Genomic DNA, 26,302 nt, shown 5'->3' on the forward strand with positions numbered 1-26,302 from the left:
CAAACTACTTTGACAAAAAAAAAGTGTGATGTACCCAAATATGGTAATAATATGCCCAAATATAGTAATGATATGCCCAAATATGGTAATGATATGCTCAAATATGGTATTGATATGACATTTTTTTGTCGTCACATAAAGTTTGATAGTGTAAACAGAGCTTAAGAACGATTTGAGGGCCGCAATTAAAAACTTCCTTAACATTCATTTGGTTTGTTTACCACATTTATAGGCCTAGATTCTTGCTTTCATACTAATATTTATTCGAAAATTACGCTTTTGTTTCAGTCTTTACAATTCCCACCCACTTACAAAATAATTGAAGTATTTTAATAATCTCGTAGGAGGTGCTAATTGCAGTAATTCTTTCTTGTTGATACAACGTGTTTTGACAACAGTCTCGACAGTTTTGGCTTCGTTTCATGCACAATTATACTGTTTGTCTTGAAATGCAACCACGCCCTCCAGAGAGCTTATTTCAGAACGGGTTAATTATATCATAATTACCGGTATAGCAAAAACATAACAATGTTTATTATGTCATTTAGTACTGTTTATCACTTTGTTTTTATTTGCCTTTTTAAATTCGTTGTTGTATTGCTTACTTTATGCATTTAACATTACAGAACATTAGTGTTTACGCACCGTCATAATGTCAATGATTCCCCTGCCCTCTCAGACATAATGTTTGCTGTTACAAATGATTTTAGCTTTCACATAGAGGGTCTATAACATTTTTCATTAAATAAAGGAGTTAAGCTAATGTAATCTATACCAAGAATGTAAGTTGATGTTAACCAGTAATATTGATAGTAGGCCTAAATACCCGTAACCTTATATTTCAAAGTGACGTGAAAGTAGATGAAACGCTATTTTCGATATAGAAAGGAATGTAACTCGATAACAACATGGATGCAAGTGCTAATGAAATTGTCTGAATAATGTATGAATAATGTATGTTAACTTAAATGCAAGTCTAACGAAATACAAGTATTATTTATACAAAAACGTGTGTATTGATATACAATGCTATACTTCATCTAGGCCTATATATAAATTATACACAAAATACCAGATTTTTATATTTTTTGTTACTAACTACTACTAACTTAAAATTTGTTCCGGATCTATTAATTTTAATTGTGAACAGTAAGACGAAATAATATGAGGAAATACACAGTGCATGATGGGATAGATATAAAGTGTTAAACGGAAATTTGTCATTTTCCTAGAAGAGCGGCAGTCTGTGTAGTTACAACTACTCTATTAGACTTCGGTTGTTGTTGTCTCTACTTTTAAAAATATTTCATTTGCTTAAAGAACGAAAGTGTAGAAGTTGAAACTCTACGTTACGATCTTTTGTGTTGCCTTTGATCATTTTGAAAGAACGAGAGTTACGGCAGACGATCTTCGGTTGTCAATGATTCTTGCAAAATATTTTGTCATTTTCGTGTAAGAACGCAGTGTAACACATTTACGACGTTACAATCTTCGCTTGTCTCTGCAAGACAAAACGTTAACGTCGTTTTTAATCGCTTTTTATACAAGCAGCCACTTGCAATTGATTTCCGAACTGACTTCCTTTGAAAACAGATTAGCGAGACTCTCCTTTGATTGGTCTGATAGAAGATGAAGTTTGATGATTACACAGACCACGTGGTATACAATTTGTACTGTTAGGCAGCTGTAAGGGAAACAGTATGACAGTGTCCGTCAGTATCCCGGTGGGGCCCAACATAACACGAAATCAACTTATTTTGTAGATTTCATTTAGGCGTTCTCGTCGTCAGCTGGTTGTTTTGCAAAAGTAAAATGACGACTCTTTCGTATTTTGGGATTTTACTAATGTTGATGGTGTCCAGCGTGTATGCGTGTACAGGTAAGATTATTATCAATTACATTTCGTATTTAGCATAGTATAGTACATGGGCCTAATGACACCAACGTACACTATTTTTGCTGTTGTATTTTGCATAGAAATCCAGGGACTTTCCCTCCAATTTTCCTTAGGTTTTCTATATGTTTTCTCTACTGATAGTTAGGCCTTTCGGTTGAGAATCTATTTTATGTGTGTTTTTGTCATTTTTGGTGAATATTTTATCCGGGCATGTTCATAAAGGGAAATATGATGTTTAATATGCTGGTATGTTATCTTTAAATGTTGTGTGCTCTTTTGTTTTGTCTCAATTTTCAGGATATTTTGTGTCTTTGATGCTTTGTTCGACTAGCTTTCGTTTATTTTACAATATGCCAATCACTATATACTTTTATTATCTAATAAGAGCCTAAAAATTTAACCTTATTGCTGAAACTCTCCTCGTATTATTTTATTTTGTCGAATAGGCCTACAAACACGTTTGATCAATCGTTGTATACTTTTATTAGTTAAAATTATTTAAATACAGGCCTACATAATGGTTTTTCCAACTGTTAATATGAAATATTAGGCTAATGATCTGTATACTTGGCCTATAATTTAAACATTTCATTTTTAATGTAGCCTATATAGTCATCCATTCACAGTACAGTATAAAATAAAACGATAGCAAGGATCTTGTACAAATATCGGTTTTTACAAGACTCTTTACACAAGACACAATTATAAACAAAAATAAATAATAATAAACAAAAAAAATCGGTATCTATAATTTAGTGTTCACTACAAATAGGAATTCATGCAATTTTATATTCATAAATTAGTATCAATGTAGTTTACGCTTTTAACAGTGTTACATGGCCGGTTGTAACGTAAATATTTTCCGTCGTCGTAGGCCTATTCAAACACAATGCAACTTTCATACAGACTAGGCCTATAGCTAGCTAGGTTGGCATTTGTCCACGGAAGTATAATCTTAATATGAACAGTGTTTGGAACCGATACAAGAATATAATTGTTTGCATCCTTTGCATCCATTTCCTGACTTTCTATACTAGTAAACAGTTTTACGTGGCTGCTGCTGCAACTACGAAGCAACCGAGCGTATCAATCATCTGCGCATGAAAGACATTTTTATTAAACATGTACGAGAATATGTTTAACGCAGTCCTATAAATTTAGATCATTTTTTTTAACGAATTTATTTGCTAACCAAAATTTAACTTTACAACACCATTGCAATATCATATCAATAATGCAACAGCCAGCCCCATAGCTGCATAGTGTCCTTGACTAGGTTACTGCGTCCTGCATGCTGCTACTGGTCGGTTCCTGTATGCAAATCAAAACAATATTAAAATAAGTACTTCGTTATTGAATATATCGAACTGCAACAGAAAGGATAAAGCTTTGGGTTTAGTTGTTTTGACCTCAGGTACAACCCGTTGTAAAATAACAGGAAATTAGTCGTGATGTCCCTTGGGTTCCTTTACAGACATAGTTGTGCTTCCCCCGTAAACCAAAATAGGAAGAATTTTATCATTCGTATTATCTCTTTTCGATATAATCTAACTGAATAAAAACGACTGTGGTGTACTTCCGAGTATATGGTTAGATCAAATTATAAAGACCTATTAAATTAATATATTCTTAAATACATGTACTATTATACTTATTTAAACATATTTATTATGTCTAATTTCTAGGCCTACCCCATGTCCCCACCCACACAGCTAAAACAAGTACCGTATCGCCGTGCAGAGCCTTTTCGAAAACGCCGCTTAGTTCGCGATTAAAAATGCCGCTGCACGGTGCTTTGACGTTCGAGATGTTTACTTTTAGAGGCGTTAGTTCAGTTATAATCGCTCTTTGTAGTTCATGGCTCCACGTTTTGGTATTAGATATATATCCCTTTTGATTTGATCATTGGTTATTTTGACCTACTCTACAGCATGTTTCCCATGTCCATGCCAAGAAAGACTCAAGTAGAATTAACGGCGTTCTCTATACGTTACAGAACAATACTTGTATTAGGCTTATATACTTATCATACAGTTATTCAAGTTCGTATGTTTTTTAAACAGCTGTAGACTTTCCTTATGTATTCTATACTTTATTTCCTTTATTTTAGTTATAAGAAATGATGAGAAACTTGAAAATTTATCATTTACCAGTGCTCTTGTAATTTTAGACCTTTTTGTATTTTAATGTATGGATATAGTAATACTAAAAATAGTTATTACTTTACATCATCATCCACGAATGGTTATCTCAATAGTAGTCTGATATACTATTTATAGCATAGAGCAGAGTGTGTTGAACACCCAACAACTTTCCTGTAGTAATTATCAAGTGTATAGTGTGCGGTATACCACACATTTAGTTACCGTATAACACTAATGCACTAACATGTAGTAGTACGTCAACTTACAAATATACTTGTTGAAATATCGTGTGTTACTTTCTTTCAGATTGCGAACGCCAAGATAATAGAGGAACGGAGTTTATTTTTGGATTTTTAAATATAGTTGGACCCGATAACTACCCGAAAGTTACGCTAGTCGGGTCTTCTCGGCGCACAACACACGTAAACGTTACGATGGGCGTTAACGTATGGCACGTGACGCTTGATATGCATCAGTACATGAAAGTTGTGCGTATTCCAGGTCAAACGGAAGGAAAAGCTATTATAATACAATCTGATTACGAGATCACTGTTTATGGGGTGGATGAGGGCAATTCGATGGATTCTTTCCTTGCGTTACCTACAGATGTTCTCGGTAATGAATACTTTGTTGCATCGTATGATATTCCAACAAGAATCGACATAAAACATCGTGGATCTCAATTTCTTGTTATCGGTGTTCACAATCGTACTGAAATTACCATTAAGCTAGAAGGTCAGCTCACGTACCAGGGCATAACGCATAAAAAAGGAACCGTTTTGGTGCGCACTTTATCGCGCATGCAATCTATTTTGTTCTTCAGCGACCAGGATGACCTGACGGGCACGCGCATTACATCAAATAAACCAATCGTTGTCTTATCTGGTAGCAAATGCGCAGATGTACCACGTGGGGTGCGATATTGCGATCATTTAGTAGAACAGTTACCGCCGTTTAGTAAATGGGGTAAAACGTTTATCACCACACCCTTGTACAACAGGACCGGTGGTGACCGTTTCCGGGTAATTGCTGGCAAAGATAACACCGAGGTTACTTTAAACAATGGAGATAAAAGGACCCTGAATAGAGGAAAATATGTGGAAATTGATATAAAATCTACAATGAGTTATGTGATAAACTCCACAGAGCCCATTCTTGTTATGCAGTACGGAAAGGGTGGAGCGGCTGATAACACGAAAGCCGATCCGTTTATGATGATGGTTCCGGCAATCGAACATTTCACACATGACGTCATGCTTGTTACGCTAGATAACGCTGTCAACGGACAAGTATTAAATAATTTCGCGAATATAATCATTGAATGCCGTCAGACTATAAAACTTTATCATAATATGTTTCAATTCCCCGAAACTGAGTTCCAAAAACTTGGGAAGTTAAAGGTTACAATTGGTGGTGTAGAGTTTTGCATGGCGCAGATTAGTCTCCCACATGGCGTGCATTATTTAGACCATCGCGATCAAAATATACCGTTCTCCGTTACGTTATACGGATACGGAACGCAGGAGGCAGAAACGGCTTATGGTATGCTTGCTGGGATTTCATTCGAACCGTCTTCAAGATTTGATGATACGACTAAAATAGAGCACGTGGCCATACCGTCTGGCAAGGTATCTCCTGGAGGAAGATTTGTGGAACCGTTTACGTTATCCCCAGAGGTTATAAATAAGTACGAAACGACAACGACGTCAAAAGAACAAATTATTCCTCATGATATAGGAAATGAATTGGTTACTTCAAACAATGCTGATGTTGATCCAACCATCGGACAGGTCTACAAATCGTACAACCCAAGTACGGATGTTGTACTGTCGTTGATTGTTGGCACTATCGGATTCACTGCTTTCATGATTCTAACAATGTATATAATACTACTGAAAAACAGAATCCACAAGTTAAAAACACAAACGCAGTGTAAACGGAGCATGTACGGAGCAAACTCCATCGGTCCCGATGGTTACATGGGCTTGGATGGAACCCAAATTTCACACCGCGAATACATGAGTCTGAACCTACCACAAGGTTTGTTCCTTCGTCGGAGCCATAGTGTTCCAATGAGACCCGCCCTTCCACCGCGCATGCCCATCACGCCGCTAACCAAAAAGAACTTGCGTACGCACAGCGATTCATCGACGCGATCACCAGAGACAGATATAGAACTAAACGTACTTGAACTCTCTAGCATTTCTACAGATATTTCACATGAATATAAAACTCCGAAGAAACTTTATAAAATGATTCGCGATACGCCGAAACGTTGGCAGAGTAGCCTGCGTAAATTCGGCAGATCGATGAGTGAAAGTAGCGCCATCACGGCAAGTACAGACGATATGTACATGGACATGAGTAAAAACCCGCATAATTTATCACAGAAATCTTCACGTCATCAAAAGCGTCTTGATAGCGGTTTTGTTGAAAGTGTTAGTGAGGAGTTTTTTCCTGTAGTGTCGGAGGAGTACTCGTTTATATCGAACGATACTCCCCCTGCAGATGTATCGGCCCATAGCGGGTCATGTAGCAGAGAGTCCAGGGTAGCTTCTATAGGAAAGCGTAAACGCCCAAGTGTGTCTACAGTCTTTAACATTCCATCACCAGTACTATGTCCAACTTTAAATTCAGATACGTATTATGACGTCGATGTACAGGAGTATACGGAACTAAACTAAACAGACACTTAAGTGATGTGTGTAAATGCGATGTTACAATGTTCGTTCACAGTTGACGAATAACGTTTATGACAAGTTATCCGTCTAATTGTGTGCAAATATGCGATTCTCAGTACTGTAGCTATATTTGTCCTGTATCATAGGCAAATTTCATGATACAGTATGACATATGTGTAACATGTGAGCCAGTATGATAGCCCCTAATAACTTAACGTAATCATTAACGGAGGTGGTGATACAGGAATCACATGCTAAACATGCTGTGTTACAAACTAACAAGTATTATCATATGTGGGGATACAACACTGAGAATCGATTGCGACTAGAACTTTGATTTTTTTTATACGATACAAACGTGTTTATCATAGAATCAATAAATCTAAAACACAACACGTATAAAGAATATTAATCTATTTGCTGTTTTCCAAAGTCGGTATTTTTGTGACTCAGAAGGTCGTAAATGTCTATTATAAATACAATTATTACAAGCAATTGTTTTTGTACGAATGCTTGACGAAAACAGTGTGTGTCTATTTATGTGCATTAAAAAAAAATAATAATTTCACTTTTTGATTTAACAACCTCGAATGAGTAAGTTTCTAAAACTGTTGAAATATAAATCAGACCTGGTTCGACACTTTTATTTGTTCAATAGTTCTTTTAATTAAATGTTGTATATGAATTAACTTGCATTCTATTCCAATTGAAGGTCGCCTACCTTCTTGGATTCAGCAAATCGTTTGCCATTTCCTATTTCTATAATCCACTCAATCAAGTTACTAAATTATATTTAACTGTAACGATTGTAAATGTATATGTTTATATAAATACTAATTTGTATAAAAAACGTTTTACAAAATGGCAGGTCCATTAGATTTAGTTATCAAAATGTATCATTGGAATAAATGGAACAAAGTAATTTTAATGTTTTTAGTCATGTTCTTTTGTATATCTAAATTTATTTATCCCCCCACCCTAAAACAGTTGGGTGGGTGGGGGGTCCACTAGAACTACAATTGGTGGCAAGCATGCGATATATGTACACAAAGTATCAAAAGACTTTTCGCAGATAAAAGTGCCACCTCACCAAACGGAAATGACAATAAAACATTTATGAAGTTTGTAACTCAATATCATATCGTTTGACGCATTGCACACCCGTTTGACGGCTCAGCTCATCAAATATTCAAACTTTGTTTAAGATAGTGATATGGATATCATTGTGCAGCTCGTATTTCACAATTTACTATTTTCACTCCGACGATGTTTGTTTCCCAATGTAAATTGAAGAAGAATGTGTAATTTTCGTTTTAGTATGAGTTTTAAAGGAGGTCTCTCTCAATCTGAAACTTCTTGCAAAAAGGAAAAACACTTTGATGAAGTAAGTAGGCCGATCCGAGTGTGCTGCAGAAATGTGATAAACCACGAAACATCCCCAAGGCACAGTCAGCTTCTCATTATAGTTGATATGAATTCAATTTGTTGAACCTGTATAATTCATTCACCCTGCTGCCATTAATCCCTCATTTACTTTCTTGTTTCACATTATCAAACAAACATTTTTTTTTGTAATTTAAGTTTGAGCTTGGTTTCCCACTAGGACGATTATAAGTAAAGTTTGACCAATCACAAACGACCGTTCGGATGATCTTTCGCTTGCGATTGGTATAACTATATTGCGTTGCGCGTACCTACTTTTTAGGGACAGTTTCAGACTTATTAGCCGAGTAAGTGGTTGATAAAATTACTGTGCACATGATACCAACTTACCGGGGTAAATAACGAAATATGAACACCCGACTCTGTAGCTGTCACTAGATAGAGTCTAACATACTATTGCAAGTCATCTAGAAAAGAGTCTAGCTGTATTAAATACATTTAATACACGATATCTGCAATTCGGTTCATATCTACAGACAATGTATAATAACGTGATCTGTGTATTCAGGAAACCGGGAACCAGAATAGCAGGTCTGAACGGGCTTTAACTGCTTGTTGTTATAGTTGGAGAAAAATAATTATGTCATGGTGGAGAAAAGAATTTGCTAAAGCTATCAAATTAGTTTGACAAAAAAAGTGTGATGTGCCCAAATATGGTAGTGATATTCCCAAATAGGGTTGTGATATGAAATCATGTCCATATTTGGGTACATTTTTTGATAGTGTAGACAAGGCTTTAGAGATCTCATCCGTAAAATGTACTCCCTCTCAATGTACCACAAATGTTCTATTGTAATCTGGACCACCTTATTAAAATTGATTTGTGACCTCAGCCCCTAACTGATCAGTCATTCTGACACCTGTTACATCATCTTAATTCTAATAGATTGAGATGTATGTAATTATGACACATACTAACTTGATAATTTGTTTTTCGAATTAATTAGAACATTTTATAAGTGTGTTCTATTTTCTTGTCAAAGTGGATGGTCATGTGATCACTTTAAATGTAATAATTTTGATAAAATCTAATTATCGGATATTCTCATTTTCTATTTTAATCTTGAGATTAAAATCTTAAAATTGAGATAATTATAATCAAAAGTTAAACCGTTATTCACATTAATGTGGTGGATCGATAATAAAATGAAGATATCAAATATTTACATCTTGTTTCTAAAATTGCGGAGGTTTTTTTTAGTAGTCGATCGTATGCTGTTCTTTACCGATATCTTAATAGTGTATTATTTTGTACCAACGAGGCAGTTGGTTATATTGCCTTGTTATTAAAAACAAGTTGTATGAGCAGTCATTTGGCGGCGGGTTATGAATATTGATTATAGCTAGCTTAGTACCAGGGTGTGTAGGCCTACATTATCCTGTGTTATACATTGCCAAGCTCTGTCTACTATCAAACTAGTTCGACAAAAATAAGTGTGATATGCCCAAATATGATAGTGATATGCTTAAATATGGTAGTGATATGACATCATCGTGTCCATATATGGGCACATTTTTTTTGTCACATAAAGTTTGATAGTGTAGACAGAGCTTTAGAATGGTTTGTATCATCAGTTTTTACGTGCTGTACTTTATTATACTACTGAAACGTTGCCAAAGCTAGGCTGCTAAATGTTGGGATCTTAGTCATAAGATAATTATGGTGTAGGCCTAAATGATTAATCAAGAAGGAAAGCTGATTGCGGTTGGACTCGTAGATGCAATGCTCGTTTTTTGTAGTTTTTTTATTAGTCAGTGTACACCAAGTTTCTAAAAACAGTTTTTATCTACTTTTTTAGTTGCCTTAAGCTTTGTCTACACTATCAAACTTTATATCAAAATGTGATGTGCCCATAAATGGACACGATGATGTCATATCACTACCACCTTTGGGCATACCACTACCATATATGGGCACATCACATAAAGTTTGATAGTGTAGACAAGGCCTTAGGATTATTATTTTTGTCGTTTTATAAATTAAAATCAATTAATATTCCAGATAAAGCATGAATAATAGCTTAGCTGCTTATTGTAGTTTGTCAATAATAGATGACGCTTAAATCTATTATCTGACGCTTAAATGTATTATCTGACGCTTAAATTTATTATCTGACGCTTAAATCTATTATCTGACGCTTAAATCTAATATCTGACACTTAACTCTATTACCTGTCTGTATCTATCGTTGCATTTCCACTTCGAATTAAACTCATTATCAGTAAAACTCCAATATCTGTTTTTACAATTTCCTCCAAGAACATGAAATATTGATAATATTAAAGTATTTATATTGTGTACACTTAAAAGTAGCATTTATCTAAATGCCAACTTTACTTTAATATGTCAATGGCTACCAGATGTCTCTATGAAGACGGTTACCTCAACCAGTACCTGTACCAGTATTGGTTGTTTGATTCAGGTTTATGGTAATCATTCGTATGACATTTAACAATATTTCCCCTAAATGCCCCTCCTCATCCAAACAAAAGTCAGGGTTCAAATCTCTCGAGTATCATTCTATACTTACTTCCTATTTGTTTCCTGTGTTGCTACAATTTGTCAACGAGTTAAATGTCTCGACGACAACTATAAGTATAATATCATGACATCACAATCTAATTTCTGTATCCTATACCAGACGATTAAAATACGATTAACGCGCAAAATTGTTCAATAAAAGCAAGTATACGCGCGTAATGCGATAAGCGCCTATGTGCCCAACAGAGTATCTGATTAAAGCTCTGTCTACACTATAAAAAAAATGTGATGTGCCCATATAATTATATGGACATTATGATGTCATGTCACTACCATATTTGGGAATATCGCTATACCTTATTTGGACACGTCATAGTTTGATAGTGTAGACAGCCAAAGATTCAAGATAGATTCAAGATAACTTTATTGTAAAAAATATATAAATGTTAAATTGTTCTTCCTCAATGCAACAATAACAGCATAAAATACCTTTAAAAATATGACTACTATAAAGTCCTGTTTATACTAGGCCTATTACCAAAAGGCCTTAACACTAATCATCATACAGTAGTCACATGAGGGTGAACAACAAGTGAATTTTTTAGGGATCTCGGCAAATTTATATTCTGACTGCTGAGGAAATGCTGTAGCTAGCGTGGCCTAACCTGTTATTCAACACGTGCGTATTAATGGGCCGGTTAAAGCTAATTTGAAATATAAAAAATGGGACGACAGAAATGGTGACGATGTTAGGACCCCCAACAACATAAAACTAATTTCATATGTGCTTTAACATTATGTGTATGTTAGCAAGTTGTGCATACGTTAATTTCCTTTGGATATTAAAATGATTATCATTTGATAAAAACCACCGCCATGAGAATATTAAACTGCCGTGTCATTTTGGCATCCAATGCCAAAACTTGATTTCGATATTATAGTAGGTGCAACAGACGTTTTATTTCAGGCCAGTTAAACATCAAGCGCAATCCTTCAGTTATTATGAAAACTAAAGTTTGGTGGTTCCCATTGTACTCGGACGCGCACAAAGGGATGTTTTAAGCACACCGCAAGTTGACCAATCACGACGCGATACCAGCTAGAACTGTACAGTCGTGAGTCGTTTGTGATTGGTAGGCTAAAGGGTGGTTCTCAATAGCGACGACGTAACGCAATGCAACGACGTATTGACGCAACGTGCTGGTTGTGTTACGTTACGTCGCTAGTGGGAACTACGCTTTATGGCTTGCCTTGCGCCTACATCGTTGCGTTGCGTCCAATCAAATCGGAACCAAGCGTTAGCTACCCATTTGAACGCTAAATAAATAAAACGACGGATTAGCACGTGGACATAATACCTGCTACGGTAAAGCCATGCAATTTCTTTCGTATAAATATTTCCCCACATGTTATATTATCTTATATGGTTCTACGAATGAGTGCGGTTTTTTAGTATCTATTGTTTTACCATAGAGGAAGAAAACACGGTTTGATGCTAACTGATGGGTGTGGATGAGACCTATTGTTATGAACCGGACTCTACCCGCTCCCCTTTTCGTCCAGCTGCCATTATTAGCCGACTATTAGGGCTGATGTGATGTTATCTGTAAACGCACCCAGATAAACAAAGAAAATGTAACTGGGAGAGGTTTGCTTACCGGATATCCTTATCAAAGTATTTTGTATGAAATAGTCTATTCTTTCTACTATTGCATTTTTCCTTAGCCCTTTAAGTGGTTTTTCCCGATAATTATAAGAATGGTATATAAGTGTATCGTCGTGAGGTGGTTTCCCGAATGATCGTAAAATCAAAACGACTCCATACCGTACCGCGCTTGGAAATAAAAAGAATCGATAGGCGATTACTTAATTACAGTACTAATCAACCATAGGGGAACTTTGAACTATACGTGAAGGAGGGGCCCTCACAGCCATTTAGAAAACATTTTTCAATGATGCATAATAATTCACGTTTTCACTGTCCTGACGCATCTTTAGTACTATACGTCCCCGAGCGACATTCAACAATGAATTTTTTTTTGTCGTCTTTAGTGTCATGACTTTGGGAATACTTGAATGACAGATCGTGCACAGACTATTGTGTTTAAAGTGATATTCATATATTAAATCGTCATTATCTAATCTCAACAAGCAAATTGTTTTACTCGGAAGAGTTCGACGGAAGCTCGATATGAGATGGTATTTAAAAAAAATGAAGGAAGTGGCGTTTCCGAAATCTGCGGCCTTGACATTACAATTTTTTTTATTGTGATTTATTTTATTGCGCTTCATAAAATCGAGCGAATTGAACGCGCGTGTGCGCGCGTCCGTGGGTGTGCACGAATTGGATATTCAGTCTACATCAACATCATCATGATGATAACTAAACATTTAATGTTGAAAACAGAGAGATGTAATAAGCCTTCAGCTATATATATCACTGGTTGAAAATGAAATCATTTTTAAACCTCGTTTGTTTGATGAGAGACAGGCAACCGAAAGTGATCCAACTTTCGGTATCTAATTCAAAATAAGAAGAAAAACCCGCAAGTAACAATTTGATGTGGATATCCAGGTAAGAGTGTTTGTACTTTCACTCTTGGCATACCAGAGTTTTAGTAGCCATTTAATGAAATACGACGCATCAACGAAACAACTCATTTTTCGATTCTCATTTATGAGATTTAAACATTTTTTAAACAGAAATAACATTTTAATGGACGCCTGGACAAGCTCGCAGTCGCATATCAATACACATCGAGTATCAAAATGAATTTAGATATACTGTATCTTTTGACCTTTATATCACCGGTGTTTATATCGTGTTTATTTGTGCTTTCAACTATTCAGGCGGCTATAGTCTCATTCCATACAACTTTTGTTCTATTCATTTTGTATGTATTATTTGTTGTTGTATGAAAAATAAAATTTATTATTACAATATTACTGTGGAGGTGGTTGGGGAGGTGGCACTATATATTATCAATGACAAAACATGACTCAAATGTTCAAATTTTTAATTTTGACAGAATAGTAATAATTTAATAATAATATTGGTCTTCTGGTGGTACAGTCATAAAAATAATGGTGGCGTGGTTCCTGTGATTATCAGCGTTAATTTACTCCCTAAAGTGGCAGTTAAGATAATAAGGTTATGGTGTCTTCGTTTATTCAGTAGAGTGAATTTGTTTATGGTTTCCGGTAATATTAAGATATTAACCTTTTATTAAAATGAAGATTGTTGAGTGATGAGTGCATTGTCTTGCATAGTCACAATGTAAATCAAAGTACACATTAAACGGATGGTTGCAGATAAGCCACAGTTGAGCACCGACGACCGACCCACTAATATTGTACTAATACAGTCATTTACTGAAACAATGAGATAAGTTCGAGAGGAATCAGTTGTGACAAGGGAAAAATTGACCAATGACAAGCGACACTTAAAATAATCCATCGCTTGTGATTGATCCAATCACTTACGTTGCGCTTAAGTCCTTGCTTAGTATAGTACTTTATTTGCGCAAATCGAAAGCAAATCAGTAAATATTCGTATGCGAAAATGTTCATTTTTGTCACGTGATATGCGCAACCAATCAGTCGGATTTTGCTAATGGAAAGCAGACTTTTAATATCATCCAAAATAAACATAATGATAAATACTAAAATTAAATAAATAGATCTGCTGGGCCTTAGCGAAACTTTTAAATATTGCAATATCTTTCGAGAACATGGCCACAGAAATGATGTCATTATCAATCATGATTTTATGCAAATTATGTGATCTAATTAAGTATTGTTATCGTGCTCTTTTGTTTCCAAATTAGTCCGAAGGTAAAATACTCGAGCAGGTTGTTGACACAGTATGCTCAACAACAGGAAATTCTGAAGGATTTAAAGTTCAAAAGTGGACGCAATAAACAACAAGGAACTTCATAATAGTAGCCAAGAATCGCCAAGAATTTCCTTATTATTATTATTATTCATTACATATTATACATATTATTATAAACTAGACGTTTTCTTCCAGTCAGTTTAAAATTGAGCCGTCTTGGATAATCAGATATATGATAATATTATCATAATAATAATCAGTTTGACCAAATTGATCAATCAGTCGACTACATTGTAGTAGACCATGGTGGTCTATTATTAGTTTAATTTTAATGTCCAGTTTATTCTGCTTTGTATATACTTTTTAAATATTTATTATATTGTTCCAAGAGGTACCCATTTCTGTGTTGGGCCATTGGCACATAATTTCCTTTTTGGCTATTTGCCAAATTTTTATTAAAATAAATAAAATAAGCTATGAGTAGAAAAGACAAAAACTTCACAAGTTGTTATATATCGCCTTTTTTTAATTCGTCACGCTTCTCTAGAGGGCGTTTTGTTTAAAAAAACATTCTTTCTTTTCGCCGTATAATTAATTAATTATTAGCCTCTTATTATAGTAGTTTTCATCTATCAAGAAGTACATTTGGGTAACTTTGCATATTAATTATTATAATTGTATATATAATTGTTATAATTACTACTATTTAAGTGGCATTTTTGGGTTATAGAGCCTACATAGGCCTAGTCAACCTTTGGGTGACTAGGCTAGGCCTAGTAGGCCTAGGCCTAAATTATACTTTTTAGTCACCTGTAAATTCCAATCGATGACGGGAGTCGTCCCGAGTCAAGGTGATAGAAATAAGCATGGCTGGGCCTAGCTAGATGAATGGCGTTATGATGATTGTGGCTAAACGGGATGATGTGTACTGTACAAAGGTAAAAGGTGCCTGGAAACCAATGAACCCACAACCTCAACACATCATGTTAGTGTGCCGTTGCTATCCGACTCTAAAACGGGACCCATCTTTCCAAAAAAGGGTCACATGATGGATAGACAAACCTTTTCCAGACGAGTCAACTAATCTAGCGCTAGTAGAATACCTGGGTAAATTTCCAAAAACAAAGAGAAGTAGTCACGGATTTCGAAATTCAGAAATACACCCGGAACCGAATATATACCATTATTGTATTGACATTGACAATGAAATAATTCTGTACGTACAGTGAATAGGCTCATGCATGCATGGTGGCCTATTAATGGCAAAGAAATAGTATTTTAGGCCAATCAAGTGTTTTTGATGATTATTTATCAATCGTACTATTATTTATTAATATAGGTTGATAATGAACAGTAGACGCGTGTTTATGAGCCAACAACGAGCACCTGATCCACAATTCCTAAATTTCATTCGTAATCGTACACCATTTGTTAGCTCACAATTTGGATTTCCCCCACCCCTTCAACAACACAACTATCAATATCCATATTCGAGACAAATGCAGCCAAACTCTGAAAGACATGCTTATTATGGCGGGGAAGGAATGGAGTATGGACAACCAGCACAGCAGCAACAGCCTGACGGTGCATTTTGGAACAAGTGGAAGGACATCAGAAAACGTAGTCAAGAGTTGAAAGAATCTGATATCATGAAAAAAAGCATGAGAAAAGAGAGTAATGGTGAGCATTGAATTGTCAATAAAGCTTTGTATACACTTTATGTGACAAAAAAATGTGATGTGCCATATATGGACATAATGATGTCATATCACTACCATATTTGGGAATATCACTACTATATTTGGGCACATCACACTTTTTTTGTCAAACTAGTTTGATAGTGTAGACAGAGCTTTACTCTCAGATATCCATGTGTATAAATATGAATACAAGCTTATTTTACTTAATAGACTATCCAGTGTTTAATGGATCTCATTTTTACATTATATAGGCCATTCCTAGTATAAGACATCACTATAATGATATATTTGTTCACGCATAACCTAAAATATCATTCTCATTCAATTCAATTTTTTATTCCATATTAGGACAAAATGTATCCGATGAATATAGATCCAGGCCAAAATGGAAGAAAACAACGTATGGAAAGATGCCGAATCACCATGGAGACGGCCATGTGTTCTCGGTTTGTTCTTATAATATCCTAGCCCAGAATCTACTGGACACGCACCCAGACTTGTATTACCATTGTGCACCAGAACACCTAGAATGGGAGTATAGAAAAAGAAACCTGTTGAGGGAATTGACAAACTCACAGGCTGATGTAAGTAATCAATAATAGCAATTGTCACTTATTTAATGTGGTCACTTATTTAATGTGGTCACTTATTTGAAATATATTTGTCACTTATTTAATGTTTCACTTATTTGAAATATAATTGTCACTTATTTGAAATGTAATTGTCACTTATTTAATGTTTCACTTATATAATGTGGTCACTTATTTGAAATGTAATTGTCACTTATTTAATGTGGTCACTTATTTAATGTGGTCACTTATTTAATGTGGTCACTTATTTGAAATGTAATTGTCACTTATTTAATGTTTCACTTATTTGAAATGTAATTGTCACTTATTTAATGTGGTCACTTATTTGAAATGTAATTGTCACTTATTTAATGTTTCACTTATTTAATGTGGTCACTTATTTGAAATGTAATTGTCACTTATTTGAAATGTAATTGTCACTTATTTAATGTTTCACTTATTTGAAATGTAATTGTCACTTATTTAATGTTTCACTTATTTGAAATATAATTGTCACTTATTTAATGTTGTCACTTATTGGGAAATGTAATTGTCATTTATTTAATGTTGTCACTTATTTGAAATGTAATTGTCACTTATTTGAAATGTAATTGTCACTTATTAGGTGATCATTTAGAATAAAATGATCACCTATTGTTATTGTATAAAATCTTTATTATTATTTTTAGGTGATCATTTAGAATAAAATGATCACCTATTGTTATTGTATAAAATCTTTATTGTTTCTGTACACTATTTTGTGTAACAATTATCTCAAAAAGTTTAATGTCAATGATTACAAAAATTTCAGAATATCTTTCAAATAATATAACTTAATCCTAATAAGCTTTCCAGCGTGATCACTCATCCGTGACGACATTTATACGCCATTTTGCGAAATCACATTATCAATCATATCTCCATAATTCATTATCACATAATAATGAAATTCACTACACGTAAACTTCAGATCAAGGGTAAAAATATTAGCAAATAAAAACGCACGCGCACGTAGGTTCATGCGCGTGATATCGCGCGTTAAAAATTTAAAACGCTCAAAATTAAGTTTTGATCAATTTAGAGCATGAATTAGGCCATTTGCGTGTTTCAAAAAATTACTGCGCAAAAATGCGTTTTTGCGCGCGCGATACTTAAAAAGCGTAAAAAACATGAATTTTTTTTACAAATCTCATTCTACTCACCATCCTTAGTACATTCACCAAATTTGAGTCAGTTCCGACTTAAAATAACGCTATACGAGCACGTTAAAAATGACAAAATGCGCACATTAATTTTACAAAAGTTCTGAAAATGGTGAAAAATAGGTCTTTTTTAAAATGAAAATAATTCTTCAGAATGCAAGATGACCCCCGATTTTTTTAACTAATTCTGGAAGCCATTGAGTTGTAGATATGAATTCATGTACACATTTTACGTACAAAATGTTTTGACGTCATCAAATGGCCACTTGAATTTAAAAATTAGGATTTGTTATCTTTTTGTGTAGATTATCACATTCAACAGAGCGCATCTTGGTTATGTGTGCTCGAATTTCGCACAACTTTCAGTATGTGCTTGCTTAATTAATTATCTTTATCATGAGTTGACACTATCTTCATTTTAATGACGTCATCACGCGTAAAAACTTGAATAACGTAGGCCGTGTAATTTCTTTCACCTTCGCAGTAAATTTGAATATCTTACAGCTCTTCAGAATTGAAGGTTACCTTGATGATTATAATTTATTATGAAAGCTGATGAAATGTAGATATTAATTCATATAAAAATTAAGCCTATCAGATGTTGTGACGTTAACATATGGCCAGTTGAAGTGAAAAAGTAGTTTTTTCATATTTTTCGTCAAAGTTATACACAATTCAAAGAGCGCGCACAGCGCTTCTACGTGCCAAGTTTTTTTCCAAATCTTATATTTTTTTGCTCAATTAATTATCTTTCGAAATTGTCATCTTAAAGTTTAGTTTGATAACGTCATCATGCCAAAAAATTAGAACATGTGTGTCCCGTAATTTCACCTATGCTACACTGTATATAGATATACAGTATATACTGTACATATTGTATATGGCATATAGGCACAACTCAGCACTATAAGCATATAATAGGATGGCATACATCAACATTTTCCGATCGTATGTTAACGTACGTGCATGTTTAAAAAAAATTAATTTCAGTCAAATGATAAAAATGATCACCTATAATTCGTCAAAGTGACGAATTAAATTCTAGTTTTTATTTTTTTTCTTTTTATTGTTTCTGTACACTATTTTGTGTAACAATTATCTCAAAAAGTTTAATGTGAATGATTACAAAAATTTCAGAATATCTTTCAAATAATATAACTTAATCCTAATAAGCGTTCCAGCGTGATCACTCATCCGTGACGACATTTATACGCCATTTTGCGAAATCACATCATCAATCATATCTCCACAATTCATTATCACATATTAATGAAATTCACTACACGTAAACTTCAGATCAAGGGTAAAAATATTAGCAAATAAAAACGCACACGCACGTAGGTTCATGTGGTGATATCGCGCGTTAAAAATTTAAAACGCTCAAAATTAAGTTTTGATCAATTTAGAGCATGAATTAGGCCATTTGCGTGTTTCAAAAAATTACTGCGCAAAAATGCGTTTTTGCGCGCGTGATACTTAAAAAGCGTAAAAAATATGAATTTTTTTTACAAATCTCATTCTACTCACCATCCTTAGTACATTCACCAAATTTGAGTCAGTTCCGACTTAAAATAACGCTATACGAGCACGTTAAAAATGACAAAATGCGCACATTAATTTTACAAAAGTTCTGAAAATGGTGAAAAATAGGTCTTTTTTAAAATGAAAATAATTCTTCAGAATGCAAGATGACCCCCGATTTTTTTAACTTATTCTGGAAGCCATTGAGTTGTAGATATGAATTCATGTACACATTTTACGTACAAAATGTTTTGACGTCATCAAATGGCCACTTGAATTTAAAAATTAGGATTTGTTATCTTTTTGTGTAGATTATCACATTCAACAGAGCGCATCTTGGTTATGTGTGCTCGAATTTCGCACAACTTTCAGTATGTGCTTGCTTAATTAATTATCTTTATCATGAGTTGATACTATCTTCATTTTAATGACGTCATCACGCGTAAAAACTTGAATAACGTAGGCCGTGTAATTTCACCTTCGCAGTAAATTTGAATATCTTACAGCTCTTCAGAATTGAAGGTTACCTTGATGATTATAATTTATTATGAAAGCTGATGAAATGTAGATATTAATTCATATAAAAATTAAGCCTATCGGATGTTGTGACGTTAACATATGGCCAGTTGAAGTGAAAAAGTAGTTTTTTCATATTTTTCGTCAAAGTTATACACAATTCAAAGAGCGCGCACAGCGCTTCTACGTGCCAAATTTTTTTCCAAATCTTATATTTTTTTGCTCAATTTATTATCTTTCGAAATTGTCATCTTAAAGTTTAGTTTGATAACGTCATCATGCCAAAAAATTAGAACATGTGTGTCCCATAATTTCACCTATGCTACACTGTATATAGATATACAGTATATACTGTACATATTGTATATGGCATATAGGCACAACTCAGCACTATAAGCATATAATAGGATGGCATACATCAACATTTTCCGATCGTATGTTAACGTACGTGCATGTTTAAAAAAAATTAATTTCAGTAAAATGATAAAAATGATCACCTATAATTCGTCAAAGTGACGAATTAAATTCTAGTTTAATGTTGTAACTTATTGGGAAATGTAATTGTCACTTATTTAATGTTGTCACTTATTTGAAATGTAATTGTCACTTATTTGAAATGTAATTGTCTACTTATTTGAAATGTAATTGTCACTTATTTAATGTTGTCACTTATTGGGAAATGTAATTGTCACTTATTTAATGTTGTCCCTTATTGGGAAATGTAATTGTCACTTATTTGTCATTTACAGAATGTAGAGTATAAGAGTCACCATTTCATAAATGTTAAATTAGTCATTACTTTTTTACTGTCAATAGTAATTGTGACAAATTCAAGAATATTGTCATCTACAGAGAGTAATTGTCAGCATTCATAAATAATGTGATAAATGTTTATTGATGTGATAAATGTTGTGTTTGTTTCAGATTGTATGTCTTCAAGAGGTACAGGAAGAACACTTCCACGATGTTTTTAAGCCAGAACTCAAGATATTAGGTGAGCCATGCTGTAATCAGTTTAAATAAGAAAAAATTTTCAAGTATAATTTTAATGTTTTCAAAGGAAACTGTAACTTGTAAGGCATTTCTATATTAGTTTCATATCATATAGTATCATATTTATGTTATTTGTATATTTCAGTTACTAGTATTGTACCAATATTGTTTTCCAACTTGTTTGGCCGTCCTGGTAAAATATATCGTGAACAAATAAATAAACAAAAATGCACATTGTTCATATTCTAATATAGCTATATTTGAAGATTTTTTTGTCTGCAATTTGGTCAGATCATGCCGGGTGAAAACTAGAAAAGATCTAGAAAACTAAAATAACTTGAATCTTCGTTTCGTAGACACCAGATCATGTCTTTATTAGACAGCACACTGGCAATGGTAATCTGATCTTTATTAATTCCAAGATGTCATCACTATCTTACAGGTTATAGCAGCGTATTCAAGAAGCGTACAGGAGACAAACAAGATGGCTGTGCAATATTTTACCGTGATAACTGCTTTGAGTTGTTATTGTGCCGCAGTGTTGAGTACTATCACCCATATGTAACGATCTTGGATCGTGACAACATTGGACTAATAGCGGTTCTCAAATCAAAACAAGTTTCTTGTAGACTCTGTGTCGCCAATACTCACTTGCTATTCAATCCCAAACGAGGGGACATTAAACTCGCTCAGTTAAGCAACTTGTTGGCAGAAATTGATGAAGTCGCATACGAGGTAAATAACGAGAACGATGCAGGATACTGTCCCATCATCCTTTGTGGTGACTTTAATAGCCAACCAAAGAGCCCGCTGTATAAATTCATCGAGAACGGAACGTTAAACTACAATGGTATGGTGTCTGGTGAAGTCTGCAAACCGTGCTATGCAGATAGTCCGAAGAGAGGATCGCGACTCAATGTGCCGTTATTACCGAAGAGAGTTGGGATATCCGAGTCGTGTCAGTATTTACGTTTGATAAAACAGCGTCTGGGATTTAAAATTGAAGGTAAGCGTACATTTGAAGAAAGAAAAGACCAAAATGGTAAATAATTGACATATCCACATGTTGCTGAAAACACTTATTAAAACAGTGTTTGTTGGTGGCAGTGTTTAGATTCATTTCTTAGAAGACAGGAGAGTGGTTTGCAGTTGGGAAACCATTGAGATGAATTATTGATATGATTGATCATTAGTTGATTGTTTTCATTGTTTTTCTTTTCAGAAAGTAGACCAGAGAATCCCCACCCACCAGTTACTGCAACTAAGCCTTATGAGCAGACGACGGAAGCTACCAAAGCTACAACGATGGCAGATAATGCCGGTTTAGCATCCACATCTGAACATTCAAGAAGTATTGCTGCAACACCAGATGACACAGGACCTAAAATTAACGACGATAAGACATGTACAGAAGCTACTGATGGTGCCAGCATGTCTAGTATGGTTAAAAGTCTTCCTACATCTTCACAACACCTTGTCAACGATAGAACCTCATCTAGTCTTGTTACAAAGGCTAGATTTCTTTATAAACCTGCAGAGCATGTTACCTCTGCTGTCTCGTCGAGTGAGGCTACAGCAACACAAAGATCATGTACACCTTCACAACCATCTTTCACTTCTAATTCTTCAAACCAATTTGATGCTGCCAGAAATGATAGTCCGCCCGCCATCGGTCAGCTGTATCACAACCTAAACCTGGAATCCACGTATCAGAACCACGATGGATTCGTCACCACGAATCACTCTCGAACAAACTGCACCGTGGATTTCATGTTCAATAGTCGGCCACGGCAAAGAACGGATACGAGATTCGCGGACATTAAACGAGTTGCTTGGCTTCCGTTATTTACTAACGAAGACGCCATCAACATGGGCGGCCTTCCAAACAAACACTGGTCTTCTGACCACTACAGGCTTCAAGTGAAATTTATGTTACGTCCACGAAACTCAACAAAGTGATGGGTTGAATTATACGCAATCCAGGCCCAGTTAGTGGTCACTATCATTTGACCCCATCCTCGTCTCTAAGTTACCAATTTGGGATTAACTATGAATGAGACATGGCTTGTGATTGGTCAAATTAGCATTGTAAAAACCTTATATTTTTAACATTTAACTTATTGCAAACAGTGTTAATTAGTTTTTATAAAGCCCATATTTTAAATTTGTTTTAATCATTCATATTGTCAAAAAGTTCAACAATTCTTTTCAACTTGTGGCAACTCGTAATCGTAAAACTGCAAACTGTGTTCAGAGAGTTCCCTTCTGTGTTGTACTATAAATAGGACGTCGTGTTTTATATAAAACCTTAATGATTTTTAATTAAAAACTTGTATTATTTTAAGATTTTAATTCCATCTGTTACATAGTTTATTTTGAATATAAATAAATTAAACATTTTACTCCAAATAATCTAATAGCCCATTTGCTACAGTATTTATTTGTAAAATATTGTGGGATAGCTGGAAACCACTACGCCGTGTCATTCTAATCAAACTCGCTTATATTGTTTAATTTACAACTACGAGTTTAAGGCCGGTTCACACTGAAAAAGACAGTTTGAATAATCTATCGCTTGTGATTTGTCAAATCATGTACGTTGCGTCTACGTCCTTGCGTTGCACAACGTCCTAGTGAATGTCTTTGCGTTGCTTCTCAAGTGGAAGCTTGGTTTTTACTACCGGTACGTCATGGGAACCAAGATTCAAATTGATTCCCACTATAAGCGACGTAAGTAGACGTAAGCGCAATGCAAACGAGAGTTGACCAATGCGCTTACGTATGCGTCCTAGTGTAGTGGAATGCTTGGTTCTCACTAGAGACGCAACGCAAGAACGTAACGCAACGTAAGTGATTTGACCAATCACAAGCGATTGCTTATTCAAACTGTCGGTTGTCATTGGTCAACTTGCTTGCGTTGCGTTGACGTCCTTGCGTTACGTCCTAGTGGGAACCAAGCTTAACTTGCAACACAGTGTTGATATTTTACAGATACAACTTCAAAAGCTCTACAAATTTGACATCAGATTTAACAGCAATTGAAAATTTATTTATCAATATGATTTTAATTCCATTAACTGTTAAAGCTTGGTTCCCACTAGAACGTAACGCAAGGACGTAAACGCAACGCAAGCGTTTTAACCAATGACAAGCGAAGTTATAGACAGTTAGCAATCACAAGCGAATAAGCCATCGCTTGTGATTGGTCAATTCACTTGCGTTGCGTTACGTCCTTGCGTTGCGTCGCTAGTGGGAACCACGCTTTATAGTCATCTTTTAATAATTATTAGAGCATTTATTAAAGTAATAGTCCAGTTAAATTCAGATAAATAAGTTTATTCCGCCTGCAAACAGAATGCTTATTTCAGTCATTAACGGTTTCTATTTGTCTCTGCTAACAGTGGTCTTGCCTCGTCCGAGGTTTGCACCGGACCTATGTGCTTCTGCCGCCTTAAAATGCTACCAACAAGTGCAAGCGGCGATGCTGTTAGTAGAACGGCTGCAATGATGACATTTAGATTCCTATATCCAATATCAACATAGATAACTGGAGCCAAAGAACCGCCTAACAAATACGTCGCGTCTTTGCCGATTTTTGTCAGCGCATAGACGCGTCCTAGAGCGGTCGGGTAGACATGCGCAGACATGTACGCCATGTGGTTGAACCGGAAGAAACGGAATAACGATTCGTGGAAATTAATGAAAGCGTATATGATAGTGACGATCAAAAAGGTTGGAGAAAACGGCATGATGATAATCAGGAATGCATTGACGGCCAAACCGATGAACATGAGAAAAAATGTATTGCGTTGAGAGAGCAGAAATCCAACCCCGGCACCGATGACATGCACACCGAATACTGGTAACCATATGATACCACGTTGTACGGTTCCGGTATTAAAGTTTTCCACCAGCCAAAGCGAGATAACTGGTTGTTGCGCACATTTGACCAATCCGGTTACACATAGCAACACTGGTATGAATATCAATGGGTCCGACAGGAGCTGCATAAACGACAGCGATGTAGCCTGCTGTTCTTCTTGGTTGTTATTGTGTTCTTGTATGATGCATGTTGTGGCATTATCATCATCCTCAATGTTTTTACATTTCAAAACAATCAAAGAAACCAGTAATGCAGACAGAGTTAATATTATAGCCCCGGTCAGCAACAAAAACGGAAACGTTTGTCCAAATGTATCATACATTGGACCCATGTATACCGGTCCAAGATTTGAAAAGCCAATCAAAATGATCGAAACGCCAATCATTTTAGTCCGCATATCGTCATCTTTTAAGAACATTCTAGATACGGCCGCCGGTGCTATAAATATCGATGCTCCAGAAATTCCTGCGAGTAATCTAGCAATGACATATGCAATGTAATGTTTAAAGAATGCGAATATAAGTGACTCTATAAGAAGCATAAATAGACAAAATATCAAGACAATGTCATACCCAAATTTGTCGGCAGCCACGCCCGAAAGTGGGCTAGCGAAAAATACGGCAACAAAACTGTTCGACAAAAACAAAAGCGTCAACTTTAATTTGGTAGTATCTTTAGGTGCAGACTTAGTTGGTTCAATCCATGGCGGCGGCGGGCATTTTCGTGGAGTACTAGGAATAATTGTGTCGGTGGTGTTTTTGTTGAGTTTATGACGTAGGTCCTGATTCTCCTTTGTTGAATTCAGTGGTGTCATCCCGCCGTCATATATTTCATTCCAATAAAGTGGATGTTCAAGTAATTGTGGTATGATTGGCACGATTGAATTTATCATCAGAGACTCCAAAGCCAATGCAGACAGTGTTGCCATCAGCTTGACAAACTTCCAAAATTCCATGCTAGAAATTGATGAACGAGCAATTATCGCGTTGTCAATAAAGAGACTGGTTTTGTGCCCATAGTTTACAGTTTAAATACCAGGTGGTTTAATATCATTTAAATATCCATTGTTTTTCATATGTGCAATAGAAGTGGGCTGTCCCCACAAAAGAGAAAACAAATACCAGGTGGTGTAGCATGACGTAACTAAACGTATCTGTGAAGCGGCATGTACAAAACTACCTTACTTATTTTATTTTCGCAATATTGGAAGTTTTTTTTCGGGTCTCTGGTCTGCCATACACATAAAACATATAAAAAATGTTCGCCATGGACAAATGCAACTGATAAGCCTAAAATAATATAATAATTTATGGTGATGAGGACAATGTTTATAAAATATAATATGAATTTGGCCATAATAATTAATTAATGGTAGGCCTTACTTTTTATTCACATGAGATTTACTTTGGTAAAACTGTTTCCGCCCTCTAGAGTAAC

General features: G+C 35.1%; 2 protein-coding genes across 2 annotated transcripts; both read left to right on the plus strand.

Moving 5' to 3' along the window:
- Positions 1-1,498: 1,498 nt before the first annotated feature.
- On the plus strand, positions 1,499-7,650 carry LOC144852011 (uncharacterized). The gene is made up of 2 exons (XM_078709687.1): positions 1,499-1,879; positions 4,348-7,650. Exons 1-2 carry the CDS (start codon positions 1,813-1,815, stop codon positions 6,723-6,725), a joined length of 2,445 nt encoding a protein of 814 aa, XP_078565813.1. The 5' UTR covers positions 1,499-1,812; the 3' UTR covers positions 6,726-7,650.
- A 7,367-nt stretch (positions 7,651-15,017) lies between these two features.
- Positions 15,018-23,411, plus strand: LOC144851661 (uncharacterized). The gene is made up of 6 exons (XM_078709236.1): positions 15,018-15,130; positions 15,821-16,161; positions 16,530-16,765; positions 20,914-20,983; positions 21,425-21,988; positions 22,205-23,411. Exons 2-6 carry the CDS (start codon positions 15,828-15,830, stop codon positions 22,939-22,941), a joined length of 1,941 nt encoding a protein of 646 aa, XP_078565362.1. The 5' UTR covers positions 15,018-15,130; positions 15,821-15,827; the 3' UTR covers positions 22,942-23,411.
- Positions 23,412-26,302: the final 2,891 nt, after the last annotated feature.

The sequence above is a fragment of the Antedon bifida genome, chromosome 9, assembly GCF_963402885.1.
Source record: "Antedon bifida chromosome 9, ecAntBifi1.1, whole genome shotgun sequence".
NCBI lineage: Eukaryota > Metazoa > Echinodermata > Crinoidea > Comatulida > Antedonidae > Antedon > Antedon bifida.

Excerpts from the sequence above, each read along its gene's own strand:
- LOC144851661 (XM_078709236.1), top strand. The coding sequence starts at position 15,828 with ATGAACAGTAGACGCGTGTTTATGAGCCAACAACGAGCACCTGATCCA. Across the intron at positions 20,984-21,424 it reads GCCAGAACTCAAGATATTAG|GTTATAGCAGCGTATTCAAG; the intron begins GTGAGCCATGCT and ends ACTATCTTACAG. Across the intron at positions 21,989-22,204 it reads TCTGGGATTTAAAATTGAAG|AAAGTAGACCAGAGAATCCC; the intron begins GTAAGCGTACAT and ends TTTTCTTTTCAG.
- LOC144852011 (XM_078709687.1), top strand. The coding sequence starts at position 1,813 with ATGACGACTCTTTCGTATTTTGGGATTTTACTAATGTTGATGGTGTCC. Across the intron at positions 1,880-4,347 it reads CAGCGTGTATGCGTGTACAG|ATTGCGAACGCCAAGATAAT; the intron begins GTAAGATTATTA and ends ACTTTCTTTCAG.